This window comes from Carassius auratus, chromosome 28 (genome assembly GCF_003368295.1).
Source record: "Carassius auratus strain Wakin chromosome 28, ASM336829v1, whole genome shotgun sequence".
NCBI classification, from domain to species: Eukaryota; Metazoa; Chordata; class Actinopteri; order Cypriniformes; family Cyprinidae; genus Carassius; species Carassius auratus.
The window spans coordinates 3,059,265-3,079,694 of record NC_039270.1 but is presented as its reverse complement, the minus strand read 5'-3'; the positions used below and the strand labels follow the sequence as shown (position 1 = coordinate 3,079,694).

General features: G+C 39.2%; 2 protein-coding genes across 3 annotated transcripts in view; one reads left to right on the top strand and one right to left on the bottom strand.

Moving 5' to 3' along the window:
* Positions 1 to 20,430, bottom strand: part of LOC113047422 (zinc finger protein 721-like) — a 153,083-nt gene that overhangs the window by 50,725 nt on the left and 81,928 nt on the right. The gene's annotated exons all lie outside the window — the stretch shown is intronic.
* Positions 4,627 to 11,800, top strand: LOC113047502 (uncharacterized). Of its 2 annotated transcripts, XM_026208891.1 has the most exons (4): positions 4,627 to 7,346; positions 7,461 to 7,613; positions 8,298 to 8,390; positions 10,751 to 11,800. In XM_026208891.1, exons 1-4 carry the CDS (start codon positions 7,215 to 7,217, stop codon positions 11,000 to 11,002), a joined length of 630 nt encoding a protein of 209 aa, XP_026064676.1. In that variant the 5' UTR covers positions 4,627 to 7,214; the 3' UTR covers positions 11,003 to 11,800. The 2 variants fall into 2 exon arrangements, with proteins under 2 accessions (XP_026064676.1, XP_026064677.1); XM_026208892.1 differs by lacking the exon at positions 10,751 to 11,800 and having other exon boundaries at positions 8,298 to 8,745.

Below are 20,430 nucleotides of genomic sequence, written 5' to 3'. Positions count from 1 at the left end.
TAGACAGGTTAGTAATTTGATGGGGAAATCTAAAAATGAATGCATAGCCTACTGTGTTGCCAGCTTAGCAATTGGTTGCCTAATTTGACAATTCCTTTCCTACCCAGCCGGCATTTCAACGTTGATTCAACGTTGAAACAACGTCAGGTACCATGGTTGAATCAACGTTGAATAACCTTTCGATTTTGCAAATTGGATCAACGTTGAAATCACGACGTTGATTCACCGTTGAAATCGTGACGTTGATGTACGGTTGAAATCACGACGCTGATTCACCGTTGAAATCCCGACGTTGAATCAACGTTGAATAACCTTTCGATTTTGCAAATTGGATCAACGTTGAAATCACGACGTGGATTCACCGTTGAAATCGCGACGCTGTTTCACCGTCTTACCTGCATTATGGGTGAATTAGGGTCGTGCTGCAGCCCTGGGATGAAAGCTGAATGAGGTGTTGATTTTGAAAAGTTAATCAGCGTTGATAACACGACGTTGTTTCCCCCTCGTACCTGGCACCGTGTATAAATACACCTAGATCCTAGTTTGCATTTAGATCAACATGGTACATGCAAGGCTAAAAATCTAATGACTGGCAGCAATGGCTTTACAAACAACTTCAATAAACTACCACATGCTCAAAATTGTCAAACAGCAGGTAAATTTTGGAAACATACTGTATAAAACAGATTAAAATAATCCCACACTTTATTATGCAGAGTATGCATGGAGGTAATGCTAAAAACATGTAGTAGAACAATCCAAATACCATAATATTTAAAGGTTTTTGTAAAATAATTTGGCACAAAAATGCATATTTTTTGCAGCACTTACAAGACAAACCCTTGTACCTTTATGACTGAAACCAGTGGATCTTTTATTTTGGTGGAAAACTACAGTTTCTGTCAAAAACATGTTTTAGTAATGTGTCTCATTTCAAGTTGTGTACATTTGTGCAGTGAAAATGTGTTGCACAGTACGAGCAGGGAACCTTCAACCAGTTGATTTCTAATGGGAACCCCCCCGGACTGTATCTTCTTTACCGTGGGGAATGCAGAATGAGATTTCTACCGCAGGGCACTCTAAAATGTTAGAAACAACAGCCTCGTGTATATAGTGTGGTTGTGCTTCGGGTGACCCTTGAAAGTGTCCCAGCGCTAGGTCCTTTCTGACGCCGTCCCCTCCACTCTCTCCCACTTGTGCACTTTCTGTACCGTCCTGTATAAACATTTACATTGAATCATTTAACAGACGATTTTATCCAAAGCAACTTACAAATGAGAACAACAGAAGCAGTCAGGTGTACAAGCGAACAACAGCAGGATACAAGTGCTATGACAAGTCTCAGTTAGTCTAGCACAGAACGCATCGCCAGGTTTTTTTTTTTTTATATGAAAGACAAGAAAAGAAGGAAAAGTGCTAGCATTAGCTGGTTAAGTTCTGGTGAAAAAGATGGGTCTTAAAATGTTTCTTGAAAATGAGTAAAGACTCAGCAGTTCGGATTGAGATTGGGAGGTCATTCCACCAGCTGGGCACAGTCCAGGAAAAGGTCAGAGAGAGTGATTTTGAACCTCTTTGGGATGGCACCACAAGGCGTCGTTCACTTGCAGAGCGCAAACTTCTGGAGGGCACATAAGATGTAACCAGTTTGTTTAGGTATATCAACAATGTTTCACAATAACTTTGATATTGTGAAATATATTTAACTAAAAACTGAATGCAAAATAAATCACACAATATTTTTACTTTACAGTTCAGTAACAGTGAGGTTGGAAACAAAGTGGACAACACTATTCATTAAACACTTATTTAATGTATTCAGATGAAAATGTACAATATTAACAAATTATTCACAAGCAGTGTTTTCAGAGGCCCCAGTTACACTGTTTTAATCAGAACACTAGCAATACACTGTAGTAAAACAAATAAAATCTAATTCAGTAAATTTTTAATAAACTAAGTACAATCAAAACCTATCACAAAAGGTCAAAGCATCTCTAGCAGAAGTGACAGTGCAGTGTAGCAGATGAACAATTTCTTACCAATGTTTCAAGAATAAATTGGATCCTCGATGACTCTGCAAGGGGAAAGAAGAAATGGTTTACTGAAAAGTTCTTAAAAAGCAGGATTTCATATTATACCATTTCTTTAAACCACTGGTTCTCAAACTTTTTATACCAAGTACCACTTCAGAAAATATTTGTTATTAAATATTAAGTTCCACCATAATGACCAACATTACATTTCAGCAGTGTAGTAGGCCAAACTATTCAGCTACAGCTCTACAGTGAGCTCTAAAATGAGGCAGTTTTATTTCTAATAAGAATATTAATTGTTGACAGACACTTTACCATGGTAAATACAGTTTGAACATTAACACTACAACTGTGCTTACATACACAGGTAAATGAAAAAAAAAGTTTTAATTAAAATTTAATTTTAAATGTAATTATGTAACAAAAGTTACAAAACTGTACTGTACTTTAACTCTAACATACTTAAATGTGCAAAAAAAAAAAAACCTTACTCAAAGATTAAGTTAAAATGTATTAACATTAATTAGTTTAATTTAGTGTTTCACCTGCATATCAACTAGAGGGGGCCTGACACTTTGAGAACCATGGCTTTAAACAATCCTTTTTTTTATTTATTCATTTTCATTAATTCATTAAAAATATATTATTTAAATACCGACATTTGCACTTATATGTTTCAGAAAACACTTTGAAACTATTATAAGAATACAAACATATATAACACACCTAATGCATGGGATTCATATCAGGAAAATATGGGAAAATCTCTAAACCATCTCTACATCTCTCTTACCAGCAACACAGTAGGTGAGCATCTAACTTGATCAGCTGTGATAAAGCAATGCAAAAATAGACACACGGCTATTTATTTATCTGCCGGTTACATGTCCTTTAAGCTACCCATTTGTAAACTCTGGTAATACTTTACTATTTTCAAAAGATAATAAAGATAACGTTAGCGATTTTCTTACCTCATTTTGCCAGGATGTTTTCAGGACCTCGCAGAACACCTGACCCTTCTTGTGTTCACAGTTTTTGTTCTCCATTGACATGTCACGACTCAAATTCGCTCGAATAAAAAAAAAATGTACACGCAAATATGAAATAATTCGGGACCAACCGAGCAGTCAGTTATAACGAGCAGCAGCTCACAGTTAGCCGCCTCACTCACAGAAAGACGACAATAACGGTCATATTTTTAAATGTAGAAAGGCGCGAACCGATTCATTGTCCAGTTTCTTGAATGACAGCCAGATTAACCAATCATGATAGAAGTAATAAAATAAAACTACCAATGGGAGTTGAAATGTATATAGTTTTATTGTTGTTAATGATGATAATATTTAACATATACCTTTAGATTTTAGAATAGGTATCATGACTAAAATATTTTAAAATGCTATTAAAAATAATAAATTAATTAATTTAAATAATTTAATATAAATAATTTAAAAGCTTGTTAACCTTTTTCTACCATTTAGCATTAAACATTTTTAACTTTGTTTCATTAAAACAACTGACCTTATTTCAACCATATTTCAATGTTGAAAGTTGGTCATGTGCTGGAAGTTTTTCAACAGTTCATCTTTAAACGTTGAATCAACGTTGTTTCAACGTTGAAACCACAACTGACCTTATTTCAACCATATTTCAACATTGAAAGTTGGTCATGTGCTGGATGTTTTTCAACCATTCAGCTTTAAACGTTGAATCAACGTTGAAACCACAACTGACCTTATTTCAACCATATTTCAACATTGAAAGTTGGTCATGTGCTTGATGTTTTTCAACCATTCAGCTTTAAACGTTGAATCAACGTTGTTTCAACGTTGAAACCACAACTGACCTTATTTCAACCATATTTCAACGTTGAAGGTCGGTCATGTGCCGGCTGGGTAATTTGACAAATTTTATTTGTCCTCTGTTTAAAGTCTTCCAATACTTTTGATAACAGTGGTCTCTGTTTTGTGATAGAAAGCCACTTTCTCCATTCCCAATATGCCATTACGCGAGATGTAAACAGTGTGGCGCGTCGATGTATTTTTGTAGTTGACATAATCAATGACGTCGACGCGTCGTTGCAGCACTAATTAGTGGTGGAAATTATGATTCTTTCTAGAGATTTGTTAATTTTCAGTTCGTTCACCAAAATGATTCGTTCAGATTCGTTCAGTGATAATTTCTTCGTTTTACACAAAATATGCCAGCAGATGGCAAAAAAGCGTGTATTCTGTGTTATGTCTTAAGTCAACGAACGTATTCACTTGTTACAAAAATTAATCTGGCTTTATTAAAATGTGTGTATAATCGCATTCAATATATAAAGTCTAATTGAGTTGTTCAGATGAACAAAGCACAAGTTTTCTTGCCTAATTAGCATTTTAATTGTTTGGTCAGACAGTTTGTATATTCTATATTCACATCCATAAATTGGGGATTAAACCTTTCTTTTACTGTCTATGGATTAAACGTGGAGTTGCTAAATATCAAAACGAGCGTATGTGCACAGTACTGTACCTATAACTGCGCTTTGCATTTTCCGAGATTGACATGCTAAATGGCAGACTAACCCAGTTTACTCTAATTCATTTCGTTCACGAACAAGATAAGCTATGTGCCAGATCATTTCATTCACGAACGACATGTATCCGTTCATTCAGTTTGTTTACGAATGACATGTGAGCCAGTTCAGTCATTTCATTGTCGAACGATAAGATCTCTAGATCTAGTTCAGACTCATATGAAACTCGTTCATTGAAGGGCGTATTCGTTACTACATTCAACAAATCACATACTCTGTCACATCTCATACTCGAAGGCTATTGGCTCGAGGTTGAGTAATTCTTTGACACTAATACTAATTTGTAGACCTAGTTGAGCCTGTAAATAACTTTAAGTGGAATAGCTTAAAATTCCCAAGTTTTAGTCATGCAATGCACGATGGGAACGTGATCGCCGTCACTTTGCCGCCATGTCTATGCTTTTTGCCGAGAAGACACCACTTTCTCGCCGCGGACAGTTAAGTTTCTGCTAAAACTCGCCAGAGATGGTAAGTAACTTTGATTTAACTAACGTTGCTGCTGAGGAGTTATTCAACTTAATGTTTCAGTATTTGTGTGTTGATACAAGGGGTTTGCTGGTGAGTAGGACATTATCTTAATCTAGGTCGGCAGCCATTTTCACCTGCTAGTTAACGATAATGTTACGTTACAAGTTTTTTTTTCACTTGGTGCGCTGTTTGTGAGAAGTCCAAGTGAAGCAGTTTGACGTCGATGGACATTAACATTGTCATCCGTTAAGGTACTTAGCTAGCTAAGTAAGTCACTTTTATCACTGGAGGGGCTTTTTATGAGTAACTTTAGAGTAAGACGTTTTATTAAGTTCAACGGACATCACCTGTAACCACCTGTTTGATGGCTTAACGTTAGCTAGCCAAATTGCCTTTCTCGCTTAACGCGCTTGTGAACTTGGAAAACTGTCGTTTTAACCAGTTTTAACCAGTTCAACAGGACATTTTCCACCTGTAGCGACTTGGCGGGCGCTGCCCGGCTTTGAACTGCCTCTCTGGATGCGTGGCGCAAGCGTCTCAGCCGGCCTAAGAGGCGCCGCGGGCGAAAACCACGCACATTCATGGCGGCGGGGAAGGGAGGGCAACGTTACTTTTTTCTTACTGGAGGGGCTTTTGTGAGCAGTGTAAAGCTGTTGTTGTAACCAGTTCGACTGGACATTTTTCACCTGTAGCTTTAGCGTCTTGGTGACACAGCCCGATCCACGCTGAGCGAGGGACACGCACTCAGTGAGAAGAAGAGTGTTAGCGACCACATTGGATTGTTTTTTCCTAGTATTAACGTTAAATGTAAATGACTTTGACCGTTCATTGTATTATTGTCTTATGTATGACATATGTCTCGCATTAGTGATTATTTTACCTTCAAGCACTTAATAGAAAGTGAATTGCAACCGGATTATGACAGAGTATATTAGCAATAACTTTACACCCCTAATAATTACATTATATCTTTAATGTTAGCTACTTTGAAAATACAGGTATATTGTTGCATTAGACTTCTGTAGCTTATATAAGTTCCCTTGTCTCTTATTTTCTTTGTTTTATTGTGTTGCAGGTCATAGGAAGAGATTCCTTTGAACCCAGTATCCTGATATTAGCAACAAACTGAATACCAACCTCTGAAAAATATGCTTTGGAAGTGTAAGTATTGCCCTCTTAACTGTGAAAAGAGAGCACAGCTATTTCAACATTATAGGCTAAAACATGGAAGTTATGCAAGAACACAGCCTTTTCCTTGTTTATTATCAGGAATGTCCATGTACATTTAAATCACTCAATGCACTAAAAGTACATTTATCTCGCCTTCACACCAAAACTCCTGATCAGCAGCAACCAGATGCACCAGTTAAATTTTGCTGTCTGTCATGTGGGTTTGCCGAGTCTTGTTCTCAGACTGACTACTTTACTCACCTGCGTACTACACACTTAAAAGTAAACCATAAAGTCAGGTGCCCGTATAAAGACTGTAACTTTGAAACAAGTATATACTCCACTTTCAAAGCACACAAGAGGTAAGTACACCAGGACCAGAAATGGAAAAGTTTAAAGTCAGAAATCATTGGTTTGGATAATGTAAGCGATGACCTTGATGCTGCACAAGACCAAATGTCACATGCTGATGATATGGACGATTTAGAAGATGTCAGTGTAGAAGCTAGTGAGACTGATCTTCATGATTTAGAAAAACAGCTTGAGCACAACTTAGCATCTCTTCTGTTAAAGAAGAGATGCTAAGAAGAGACGCTTTCCTTTCTCTTTTCATCTCAATTTGTCTTTTCTTTCTTCTCTGCTCTTTTTCTTTTTCTTTCTGTCTTTTTCATTCTTACCATCTCATTTCCCTTCCTTAATCAAGGTCATCCTCCGGCTGGAATGGATGGAAGGACAGTCTCAAGTTCAAGATGGGGAAACTACAGAACCAAAATGTGCCAGATTGGACGAGTTGATGTCACTGTCAATGGTGGTAAACGTGGAAGGTACACTGCAAATGCAGACCCTTCTAACAAAGGGAAGAAAAAAAGCCAAGGAAAGGAGAATTAAATTTCCTACCTGAATATCCAGAGGGGAGGGATGACCACAGCCTGGAAGAAGCTCGCCAGGTTTTGGTCAATGAAATGAAGACAAAGCCAAATGGGTCCCTTGTTAAGAAAGAGACATTTGCGCTTCGGAGAAAAGAAGTTGTCCAAAACAAACCTGCCATCAGCCAGTTGTTACATCGATGGCTAGCTCTTTTCACAGAAAGCCAGGTATGTATTACTGCCGAGTGTTTAAAAAAGACGTATGTGTCACTGTAATGTTAAATACAATTTGTCCATAGATTCTTGTTTTTAGCTTTATATGCAATACATGTTTTGTTTCAGGTTTATTACGAGTTCTCCAGAGTGGTGGGGAAAAGTCTGCAAGAGAATTTCTTTGATGAACTTGACCGTTTCTCTCCAAGGCTGATAGACCTCTTTCGGAAGAAGAAAGGCCTTACCGGCCAGCTTTTGGCTGAGCTTTTACGTCAGACAAAGGTTGGTTTGACTACATTAGTCTACTACATCTTTCCTTTCTCTGTTCATCTCAATTTGTCTTTTCTTTCTTCTCTGCTCTTTATCTTTTTCTTTCTGTCTTTTTCATTCTTACCATCTCATTTCCCTTCCTTAATCATCTCCTTTTCTCACTTCATTACCTAATTTTCTTTTTTTGACAATTCATTGTGATGAATTTCTGGAATTTATTTGATAAATACATGTGCAGTGTTTCCCACAGAATTAGATTATATTGGTGGTGTTTGGGGATTAAGGCACAACAAAAGGGTTAAATATATCATATTTAACCCTTTTGCTATGCCATTGCTACACTTTCTATGACTGCTCTACAGACTTCTTGTTGCAAATTTCACTCACACACACACATACACACGCCGATATGGAGGTGGACACACACACACAAACCTGGAGATGGAGGTGGACACACTCACACCAAAACACAACAACCTGGAGGTAGACACACACAAACTCACGCACACACACACACACACACACACTCAAACTTACTGACACGCTCACTCACACATTCAAAAAGACACACACACATTCAAAAAGACTCACAGACACACACACATGGGGCACCACAAATTAATGAATGTATGGGAAACCCTGATGTGAGTATCCTTAGCAAGATATGTTTTAACTCTTGTGTCCACTATTTTGCAGACCACTGAGCCAACAGACATCAGGTGCCTATGTCTTCGTGGACTGCCTGTCATCTTGGCAGATGATTCTTCTGCCTTCTTCAGGACATGCTCTGTAAGTTAATTTGTTTTTGTAAATTTTGCAGGTGCATGCTCCTTTTGTCTCCTTTTTAGCTGTTAATGAACACTGTCATTCATTTTCAAAATTATTTGAATAGCATCAGTGTCTCCATTAAGTCTATTTTATGGCCGAACAAAGATAGTTTACCCACTTTCAGTCGCAGTCCTATTGAAAAAGTTGAAAATTGCTCCCAATAACTAAAGTTCTATGAATGCTTTTACAATTGCCCAATTAGTTATTGAACTTTACGGTCACCAGTTGGAACTTGTGAAAATGTTTTTGGGTCTAAAACTCAAATGGGGAGTTCTGATTGCACTTTTTAGGTTCTGGTTGCTCCATTGAAAAAAAATTCAGCACGGCTGTGACTGAAAGTGAGTAAACTACATATTTTGGGCAAAGTGTTGCAACCTGTACAGATCTGAATGTGGCATTTTATAAAAATGCAGTATCGTCCTTTTAACCCCTTTGCGTGCAAACATCGCTGACGGCCCCAGTTTATTATTGTTTCACTTTCAAGCACATTAAACATCACTGTCTTACTTCATCTGGACAAACTGTGCATCAATGGAAAGTTTAAAGACTCAAGCTTCGATATTTGACCAATATTTTGATAAAACATTGTTGCAGTGACAGATATTTAGTGATTTATGTCAGGAGTGCAAAATAATAAATCCGTATTATGCCACATTTTGAATAGAAATTCACAACTCCCTCATATTCAGTCACGTCAAGAGCGGTTTATTTGTGTTCACATAGACTCACTGAACAGCGTCAATAAGGATTTACAGACCAAAGATGCATATCTGCGGAGATATATGGATATATTTACTGATGTTTACTTCATATTTCTTCAGACAGAATCGTCATTTCTATTCATTTTCCACGGATTTACGCGATCTGATGATAAACAGCCTCTCCCAGCGATCTGTGTATGTGTTTGCTGTGCCGGCAGCTCGTGCTGTGTGGCTCAGACTCTGATTGGGTCTTCCCAAAAGTCAATCTGAGAGTGTAATATCTGGACACCGCCCCATCGTGTCATATGCTTCCTGCACACTTCCTGGTAGTTATCTGGCCAAAACAACACTGAAACACCTCTGTACACACAAAATATCCGAATAATAAACCCGCGATTACGATAGTAAAGCTTGGTATGAGAATTTCTTGAGATCTGGGGCGTTTTTATAAAAAAAAATCGAAAATGTACATCGGAAATGCTAACTTGTGCAGCGATGAAAAAGGCTACAAATAACATATTTTTACAACAGTAAACGACCAAATTCCACCCCTGATCGCTAAAGGAAGTTATTATAAACACTCGATCGGGGTTTAAAGTGAGTTTTGAGTAAAAGTGTACTAATAATTTCATAAATTGTCAGATGTAGCTTGATGCTAACGTTAGCACCAATGCTACTAATAGCAGGTGCTTTTCTTCTTCAAAATGCATTTTTGTCTCAATAATTCACGTAAGGTCGTAAGAAAATGTTTTGTTGTATTTTTATAGTAAGACTTTTGATAAATAAGGGCTAAATGCAAAGAGAGACTGAAGTGAGATCGCTGCTTTGTTGCTTTGTAAAGCCTGAAAAACCACAATCAAGGCTAATAAAGGTGGAATAAAAACAAAAGAATAATGATAAAAGAATAATGCGGATAATGTGTCATACTTGGCGGAGGTGTGAAAGAACCGTTTGGTGAGAACAATACAATCATGATTCGGGCAGTTTTCAACAGTGAAACATACACAAAGAGCACAGGAAAGTTTACATGTGAGATCTTACAGAGATGACAAAGGCCATAAATCAATCTGATTAGCCTTCTCTAAAAACACACATGACATGGCCTTAGAAAATATTTCATAAAATTCACAGTTTTACAGATTCGATTATGAAATTTTTTATGAAGTCTTGGAAGACTTGTGGCCTTAGCTACACTGTGTTTTCAAACTCATTTCCTACATCAACATTTTTTTAAATACATTTAAAACATATGTTTTTAATATTTTTATTTTTGTTTTTATGTTTGAGCTTATATATCTCTATTATCATAACAGTCTGAGTGATTCTGATTCCTGAACAGTAAACTTTAAAGTGTCAGCTTTGTGAACATATGTTGATTATGTATCTAGTCAGAAAGAATCATGAGCAGAAACCTTTTTATTTTGGGTATGTAATTTCGGTCTCCATGCCAAAAAAGGGGGGTTACTAGTAAGGGGTTAATATAAATTACTTTCAGTGTGGTTTATGTTGTACAATGCTGTTCATTATGAACAGTCACAGGCTATTTTTGGTGCACAAAAACCATTGTCTAACTGGCATGTTTATGTTCTCTCCTTGTCAAAACGTTTCTTTCAATGATAGGATGTGACTGACAAGGACTCGTACAGTGAAACTCCAGTGGGAATTCTCTGCCTTGGTCAAGAAAATACCCAGCTCAACTCATCCAGAGTAGGGATCATCTTTAAACATTCTAGTTTAGCACATGCAATGAATACAAAGGTTTTGTTACTTAAACTTAAAATAGTAAGTGGAGTTCGTGTGACAAGGCAATTGATATTACAAGAGATTGTAAGTGAAATCAACTTTGCATTCAGTATTTTGAACTTAAAATAATAATTCCACCCTTTCATGCATTTAAGTTAAATGCACTCAAGTTTTCATAAGCCATTACTTAAAGTTTTTAAGGCAACCCGTTTCCTCAAATTTTTTAAAGTAAATTCAACCTATCCGGGCTTACAGTGTAAGAAAGGTGGACTAGCTACTCCTTTATGGGGAAAGAGTGAGTTCAAATCATTGTTAGGAGAGCACATGGACTCAGTAGTGACAGAGTCAGTCAGATTGGACTTGATATAGAAATCTGGTATCCATCCAGAAAAAATATGGTCAACTGAAGAATGTAAAAAGGTACTTGGAGCATGTATCAGAAAGAAACACCTAAAAGGCATTATCTGTTGCCACCGAGAGTTTAGTTCAGCAATAGCAATACACTGAACTTTTTCATGTGCTAAGTTAAAAGAACAAAACAAACAGCTGCACACAGAGTTGTCACACCTGGTTGTCTGCACCACTGTGAGACTTTAAAGGGCATTCCTGTGTTGTGACTCTATCAATAGACATCATATAGGTAGATGTCCTATTGGCCATTGGCACTGAGATTTGCAGCCGACATTTTAATCTGGTCGTACTCATGGTTTTGTTGTGTAGCAGCAGTTAAGATGCCAGAGCACAGTGCAGCATTTTCCTATTCTAATCGATGGACCATTGCAATTAGGGCTCGGGGGATTACTTTTCACAAGTAAGATTTAACATTGATTGTATTTTGTCCTTAAATTCAGACAATTGAGAAAGAGCAAGAATCTTTGATAGTACTGTACTGAAATTGTAGCTAGCTAATGTTAGCTAGGCTATGTATCTCCCTTCCTAAACTCGTAACGTAACGTAACGTTTGGTGCCTATTACCAACACAATCCAATCTGAAGTTAATACATAAATTGTTCCACCGGACATAATAGCTGTTGCGTTTGCACATGTTATATCAGGAAGCAAATTATACACGCATGATGGCAAAGCACAAATCAAGTTACCCCTCCCACTTCTGCTAGTATTACTGAGATATCATGTGCAAATTTTACATTAATATTACAGACATCTGTGTATAAATTACATTACTACTCCATCTACTCACCAAGATGGTGTTATTCCATCCATCTTCAGCTTCCCAGTTCACCTCAAAAGAGTAGGTGTATCCTCATAAGACTATTGGCATTCAAAAATATTCTTTAAATGTTTATAAATGTAAATTATCAATCACAGGGCAGTGTAAGATGCTTATCCCTTTAAATGTATTGTATTATGTACTATGCTTCTAAATTTTAGTTGGAAAAGGGCAGGACCTATGTCTACCTCCAGAAGAGCTGAAGACAGCCTGTCCGTGGCCTCTCAGGATTCCCAGGAAATGGCAACCTCAAGCCCAAAGCCTCAACCTAATGATGTGAATATTTCTACTTTAAACATCATATCATAATGTTCCCTGGACATATTAAAATCTCACTTGTTTGCTTCCACTCATATTAAACACACTCACAAATAAACCCATACAAACACAATTTGAAATGTCTTAAAAGCAACTTTCTTTTTTAAAGTTCAGCAATTATGGAAATATGTTTATTGATTGCATTGCACAATATCGATCTATCTGTTAAGAAGAAGAGTCGGAGTTGTTCAGATCCAATTGCAGTGCTTTATTTAAGAATGGTCAAACAGGGAGAATTCAGGTGTGTCAGGGATAACCAGAGTCGAAACCAGAAACAAGCAGAGATCGGGGCAGGCAGCAGAGAATCAGAGTAGGAGTACACAGTCCAAAGATCAAACACGGGAAAGACAAACACAGGCAGAAACGCTTGGAAATGTTAGACAGGCTAAACAAGACTTAAGAAACTGTTGGAGTGAGTATGCTGCATATTGTGTGTGTATTAGCTGAAATGAGGTGCAGGTGTGAGTGCAGATGCAGGCGTTTGTGTGCACTTAGTACCAGGAATGAGGCAGGATGGGAAATGGAGTTCTTGAATGAGTCCTTGAGTGGAGTGCCCTCTATTGAAGATTATGGGCACTCCAACTAATGACCGTGACACTATCTATCTATCTATCTATCTATCTATCTATCTATCTATCTATCTATCTATCTATCTCTCTATCTCTCTCATATTTTATATAAACATACACATACACACACACACACACACACACAGTGGGGAAAATAAGTATTTAGTCAGCCACCAATTGTGCAAGTTCTCCCATTTTAAAAGATTAGAGAGGCCTGTTATTTTCATCATAGGTAAACTTCAACTATTAAGAGACAAAATGTAAAAAAAAAAAAATCCAGAAAAATCACATTGCAAGATTTTTATTATTAATGACAGCATATCAGCATGTTACACACAAATTCATCAGCTGTCATCTTCCTCTGGAAGCATATTACCTGTTGAAAGCATTTTTGTCATGTTTTTAGATACTTTTTAGGAGCACTTTTCACTCTTCTCAAGTGGACATATCAATTGGATAGTCCATAAAGCAGGTTTTGTTTGAAACTCAAGAGTTTAACGCCAGAAAAGGGAAACTCAGATTATTTGGTTCCAATAAAAGACCAATCTAAACTTCTCAGTAAATTACCATAGTAACTTACTATGTGAACCTAACTTGGTCAGTAGCAGGTTTTTGTCACGGAGTGATTTTGTAAGGGCGGAACTAAAAGTGACGGAGATTGGTTCCGCCCGGACCATAATCCTCAAACACCGGTTACTTCCGGGAACTCCGGGAAAGGAAATCAGGGTTTCATTGATCGCAGGTGGATAGATGAGCGGGGCGATCGCGGATTGGGCAGTGTGAAGAGAAGGAGGAGTATAAAGAGGGCCTCAGAAACTGCAGAGGGGGAGTTTTTTTTTTATTCTAGCCGATACGGCGAGTGAGTTGGAGTGTTTGGGTGAGTGCAGCGGAAAGAAGGCGGAGGATATTGTTGGCTGGGCGAAGACGGAGACAAGGGTTTGGCAGAAACAGAAACAGGGCTGAGTATGGTTGAAAACTGAAAGACTCACCGGAAGTATCGCCGAAGGAGGCCCTTTCGACAGGTCACGTGGCAGCAGGAGAAGTATCCAGGAGCTGGAAAGAAGAGGGAAAAGAGACCTTGTGTTAGTAACGGTGTGAGTACCCTAAACCATCGTACAGCAGCATAATCATCTAGAGTGAACTATCTGTGAGCCTTTTTGTGAGTTTGTGGCATAGTATGTGAGCGGCCCCACCGTGGAGGAGGATTGTGGGTGAGCCGGGACCAGTGAGCGAGAGAAGATGTTGGGGTGTCGTGGCGGTGACGTTCAAATCTGAATATTCGTTGCATCAGTGTCTCCACGATTTCCAGGACGAGTCTTTGGTCAGACGACGAAATCCTGCGAAGGAAAGTGAGTACTGAGGCGGGCGAAGAAAACATCTCCGATTATATGCCGTCGATGACATCCTGACCCTTCTTCTCCACGTGACGGTAAATAATTTCAAGTAAGAACAGTGTGGATATAGTGGGAAGTATTAACGGTGAGGAGTTGGCTGCTGTAGGAGGAAATCAGCTGTATGTGCATTATTACCTGCTGTGGGGTTCTTCAAAGGTTCGGTCCTGTCTAGATCTCTTGTCCTGTCGGTTGGAAGAAAGAAGAGGGAAGCGTTCGACCCACCCAGTGTAGCACACCCCGGGTGAAACAACTTACCTGTGTGTGACATCAGCGGAGGCCGTGTTCGGCCCAACGCAGCAGCAGCTTTCGATCCGCATCTCTATCAGCAGTTGGTTGAAGCCTCAGAAAAGGAACGCCTGACGTCTATTTCCTCAAAGGTCTGTGAGTTACATCACTTCCTGTTTCCCTGTATGCCCAAGTGAAGTCCCAGTTACCTATGATGGACTTACCTTATGCCCAAAGCTAAAGCCAGCATATTGTGTTGTACACTCGCCTGTATGCCCAAGTGAAGTCCCAGTTACCTTTGATGTACTTACCTTATGCCCAAAGCTAAAGCCAGAATATTGTGTTGTACACTCGCCTGTATGCTCAAGTGAAGTCCCAGTTACCTTTGATGTACTTACCCTATGCCCAAAGCTAAAACCAGCATATTGTGTTGTACAACCGCCTGTATGCCCAAGTGAAGCCCCAGTTGTCTTTTCTACAGGCTTACCTGTGCCCCGAGTGAAGAGCCAGCGGCCCCTCTGTCCTTGCCGTGTCCAGTCCTGTTATACTTGTTATACGGCGGAACTGAGTCTGAAGTACGATTAGCCGAATGGAAAGCTCAGATCGAATATTTGGCCGGGATTCAAGGGTTGAGTGCGGCACAGCAGCTGCAATTTGTTCTTAATTATCTAGAGGGGGAAGCACGGCGGGAAGTCCAGGCTGCCCCAGAAGCCATCCGAGCCACCGCTCAAACCGTCTTCCAGTTCTTGACGGAACAATATGGCCATACCACCCCAGTAGCTGTCCTTAGAGCATAGTTTTTTAACTGTAAACAAGGCCCCCGACAATCCATCAGAGCTTTTGCACTGCGACTGCGAGAGCAGTTTACGAGGCTACAAGGACGTCAAGATCATGGTCTCGGGGACGGAGAGACCTTGTTGAGAGACCAATTTCTGCTGGGGTTGAGAGAAGGCCCAGTACGTCAGAGCCTCCGAGAGCAGTTCCGAAGAGACCCTGAGCTTACATTCGAGGACCTGAAGAAGGAGGCGGTGGCTCTGGAGATCGATCAGGACGAAGTAAAAGACCCCCATGTGTGTGCGGCCATAAGTGGCACTGCAACGGATGTTCCAGAAGCAGCAGACTGGAAACAGGCCCTGAAGTTAGTTGGAACTCCTCAAAGATTTCCGTGAACAAATGACGGAGTTATCTAAGACCCTTTTGGAGGAACTGCGACTCGGCACTTCAAGGTTCAAGGCAAGAGGTAAGGCCTGCCTCCCGAGACCGTGTGTATTCAGATGGTGGCTGAGACCCAGGAAGGCGACCTATCTATAGAAGCTAACTCGAAGGACAAGATGATTGGGCGTAGCCCTGTGGTGGAGGTCCAAGTGTGTGGCATCAAGGTACAATGTGTCGTTGACACTGGATCGCAAGTCCCCCTATTTTCTGAGAGTCTGTCACAAGAGCTGTTTGGGAAACAGAACGTGCAAGGAACAGAGGCCCCCTGGCTCACCCTGAAGGGAGCAAATGGGTTAGACATCCCCTATATTGGCTACAGACTAGCGGACTTGGAAATTCACGGAATTGTCGTGCCCCTGAAAGGAGTGATCATCGTCCAAGACCACTGCTTGGGAACTCATAGAGCCCTCCTAGGTATGAACGTCCTCTCGGAGTGTTGGGAGGAAATATTTCGGGCCAAGCCCATTCAGAAAATACCGCCTGCAGAACGACAACAATGGGAACGTGTTGTGGCTGATTGTCGCCAGATGACCAGGGTCTGGAGGGACCGGGAAGAGACTGGTCGAGTAGCTTGCCGCTATGCACTGTCCGTACCGGCCCTAAGTGAGGCCATAATATGGGTAAGGTTCCCCCAACTAGATCACGGGCCTGAAGGCTGGGTACTGGTAGAGCCCAATTTCGATTGTCAGTATGTGGAAGTGAACATTGGGGTGTTCTTGGGACCTCCTCGAGGTGGAAACTAGGAAGGGGCGTGACTCACGACATCTGTGGTCCGCTCCGACCTGTGACATTTTCTTTGGTGAAACCAGAGTTTCTTTTGGTGTCCTCCACTTTTTTAAAGTGGAGTGTTGTTTAAATACCTCATTCATTCATTAATGCTGCAAAATGCTTTTATTGATGACATTGTTGCATTATTTTAAGTACGAAAAAAAATCTTAAATCAAGATGCAGTTCCTATATAAAATATGATATGTAGTCTTGTTTCCTGGGGTAAATAAGTAAAATTATCTGCCAGATGGATAAGAAAAATAATCTAAATGCAAATGGAAACAGATTATTTTTCTCAGAAACCACTTTCCTTTTCATCATGCAGACACTGTAAATATGATAGATAATACATTTTTACAAGGGATCCTGTAGATGAAGAGGCTGCATTAATTCATTTGAAGTTAAATTTACAGCGGAAGTGAATTCTATTTAATTTTGCATATATATTTAAGCTGTACCACTTTAAAATGACATTCATTTGTTAACATCTTGCTGCAAACTCTTGAAGTAATATGATATTTAGAATTTCCTTTAGGATTTCCAGTGTGGTTGGATGCATTGATGACACACATATTCTCACCATCGCACCTTCCTAAAATGAAATGGATTACTGAACGGAAGGATGCCAGATGGAAGGGTAGTGCAAGATATATGCCATAACTACCATCACAGCTGTTAAATAAATACAAATTATTCATATTTATAGTGGTTATCTTTATTTCCTAAAAATACAAAACCAATACTTATTCTTGTTTACAATGGCGGATGCAGCGACTCTTAGCTCTCCTGGGTTTCCACAGTCTAGCCAGATGCTCCGCTGCGCGTCACTAATACACGCCCTTTACATGCCTCTCAGGAACAAAGTCATGCAACCTCATCGTTTCACTAACAAAGAGAAGTTATCAGAAAACTAAGAAATAAGTCACTGGAACTAGCGCGATCCCAAAACGAACATGATAAAAGTGGCCGTTTGTTTGCATGCTTTGTTAAATATTTTAATTCAAAAGCATCAATGTTTTACTATAGAATAAGTGATACATTGGTCATAATGATTTAATTTATCAAGACTCAAAATTAATCACACAGAAATAAATGTATTTCTATTTTATTTATTTTTAACGCTTATGAAAATAGCCTGCTTATTCAGTCTTTCTGTTTATTTGTAGCAGTAGCCTATATGTCACATTAAGAATAAAAGATAATATCTCTATTTCAAGCTAATCTCTCGACGAGACTTGTGACAGATAATATATGTTAATAAACAAATTCACGATTGTGATAGAGACTAAAAAGCTGACATCTGATTTCTTCAAGCGGTCATATTTACCATGTTAACGTTATTGTAGCGTGTACAGACTTTTACGTTGTTTATAAATATTTCTGCCTTGTTTATTGATTATAATCCATATCGGATCAAGTTATTTCAAACACTCGCTGCTGAGTAAGAGTGATTTTTGAACTCAACTTATTTTAAAAATGCTTTAATGCTGGTGTTGAAGCTTTTAACTTTCTGATCTGAAATGATCCGCGGTGCTGACGCTCTCCAGACGCTGAGAAACTCTGCCTTTGTACAGAACCCCTCCTCTAGCCCCAGCTGGCCTGCTGTGGCCCAAGGTTTTCGTCGGGCCAAAAAACCCTTGTGCCCCAGTGAGGCACAATCAAGCCCCGGAAGTGACAGTGGAAACACACTAGCATCCCCGGTTTAAGCTTGACAGTGGAAATGCGGCTAATGCATACATTGCCTAAGAACCTCAATGAGTACGGATTTTAGTCCAAGCTAAATGTTACAATTGATTTTCAGTGGACACACAACATACCGGAGGACATAGCAAGAGCACCAGGGACAACTCCACCTGGCGCCGTTGTCCTGTGGCTGCTTTCGCATCAACCAAGTGGATACTGCACACTGGTTTCAGGAGAGACCCCCTACATCAGGGGTAGCCAACCCTGCTCCTGTCGATCGACTGTCCTGCAAAGTTTAACTCCAACCCTAATCAAACACACCTGCCTTTAATTTTTAAGTGAGTCTGAAGACCTTAATTAGTTGCTTCAGGTATGTTTTGATTAGGGTTGGAGCTGAACTTTGCAGGACAGTCGATCGCCAGGAGCAGGGTTGGTTACGCCTGCCCTACATGATTGGAAAGTGTTTTGGGTGTACAACAATATACAATAAAGCACTATATAAATGCATCATTCATTCATATGAATGATAAAAGGAGTAGAAAACATTGCTCACTTCCATTATCTCTCAAGAGTCAAAAACATCATCAAGGACACATCCCATCCAGGACACCACCCGTTTAATCTTCTGCCCTCAGGCAGGTGGGACAGATCCTTAAGAGCAAAATCAACTCACTTACAGAACAGTTTCTTTCCAGTTGCTATCAGTACTTTAAAATCATAAATGCACAAATGCCAAGTACTATTACAACCACGTTATTCTTTTAACTACAGTCACTTATTTCATTTAAATGTTTTCTGTCTATACTGTTGCTATACAACATGCATTATACAATATTGTACAATATGCAGTATGTCAATCTGCAATACCACTGTCCGTACCCTTTATTTATCAGAACTTGCACTTAATAATGTCAGTTGAAATGGTGCAGTAATACATGTGCAATAATACACATATGTCAATTGTGCAATACTATATCTAGTCACTAAATCTCTACAGAACTCACTCCATTTAAATTGTAATTTTTTATAAACAAGACTGTGCATATCAATGTAATGGCCAACATGCAATACTATAAATGGTCACTTTTTTACTCAGATTGCTCAATGTGAATATATCAAAACCTGGTAAATTTTAATATTGGTATTGTGACCATCTCCTTTTCATCTGTCAGTGGTGCTGGTGCAGGTTCTGCCCCCCTTTTAGGAGTCTCTGCATTCTTGCTGTTAGCTGAATAGAAGTAAAATGTTTATTTCTTTGCCCTAATTAATTACAGCGGTTGAATGATATAGATGGTGCAGCAAATAATAAGGGACACTTTTTTTCAACAAAATGTATGTTAGATGAGTTTGTAGTAGATAGTTTGTAGTCCCCGTCAATTGCATGCATCTGCTTCACAAGAGTAATGCATTCTCCATCTCAGTCTTATGGCATGCAGTGGGCGGACATTCCATTCCAAATGCAGACAATTTACACATCTTTCTCTCACTGTCAAAGTGGCCATATTTGAAAAAATATCACTGGATAACAGCTGTCGGTCATTTAATGTTTCCATTCTAACATTTACATTTTTCCTTTCTTTTTTGGAGTGTTACAAGCTCTTGGTGCATGAAGAAGATCTGTAAAGTTGCAAAGACTAAAGTCTAAAATCCAAAAATAAATTCTTTATAAAAGTTAAGACTCTACCATACCCCCAAAGAGGCTCATTCAAACACACCCCCACATCTCTACATCACTATGCCAAATAAAGTCACCTTTATTTATATAGCGCTTTAAACAAAATACATTGCGTCAAAGCAACTGAACAACATTCATTAGGAAAACAGTGTGTCAATAATGTAAAATGACATTTTATGGCAGGTCATCATTGAATGCAGTGATGTCATCTCTGTTCAGTTTAAACAGTGTCTGTGCATTTATTTGCAATCAAGTCAACGATATCGCTGTAAATGAAGTGTGCCCAACTAAGCAAGCCAGAGGCGACAGCGGCAAGGAACCGAAACTCCATCGATGAAAGAATGGAGAAAAAAAACCTTGGGAGAAACCAGGCTCAGTTGGGGGGCCAGTTCTCCTCTGACCAGACGAAACCAGTAGTTTAATTCCAGGCTGCAGCAAAGTCAGATTGTGCAGAAGAATCATCTGTTTCCTGTGGTCTT

What these genes read in the sequence shown, in the direction of transcription:
- LOC113047502 (XM_026208891.1), top strand. Translation starts at nt 7,215, where the DNA reads ATGAAGACAAAGCCAAATGGGTCCCTTGTTAAGAAAGAGACATTTGCG. An exon ending in CTCTTTTCACAGAAAGCCAG is followed by an intron (nt 7,347 to 7,460) that starts GTATGTATTACT and finishes GTTTTGTTTCAG; the next exon opens with GTTTATTACGAGTTCTCCAG. An exon ending in AGCTTTTACGTCAGACAAAG is followed by an intron (nt 7,614 to 8,297) that starts GTTGGTTTGACT and finishes ACTATTTTGCAG; the next exon opens with ACCACTGAGCCAACAGACAT.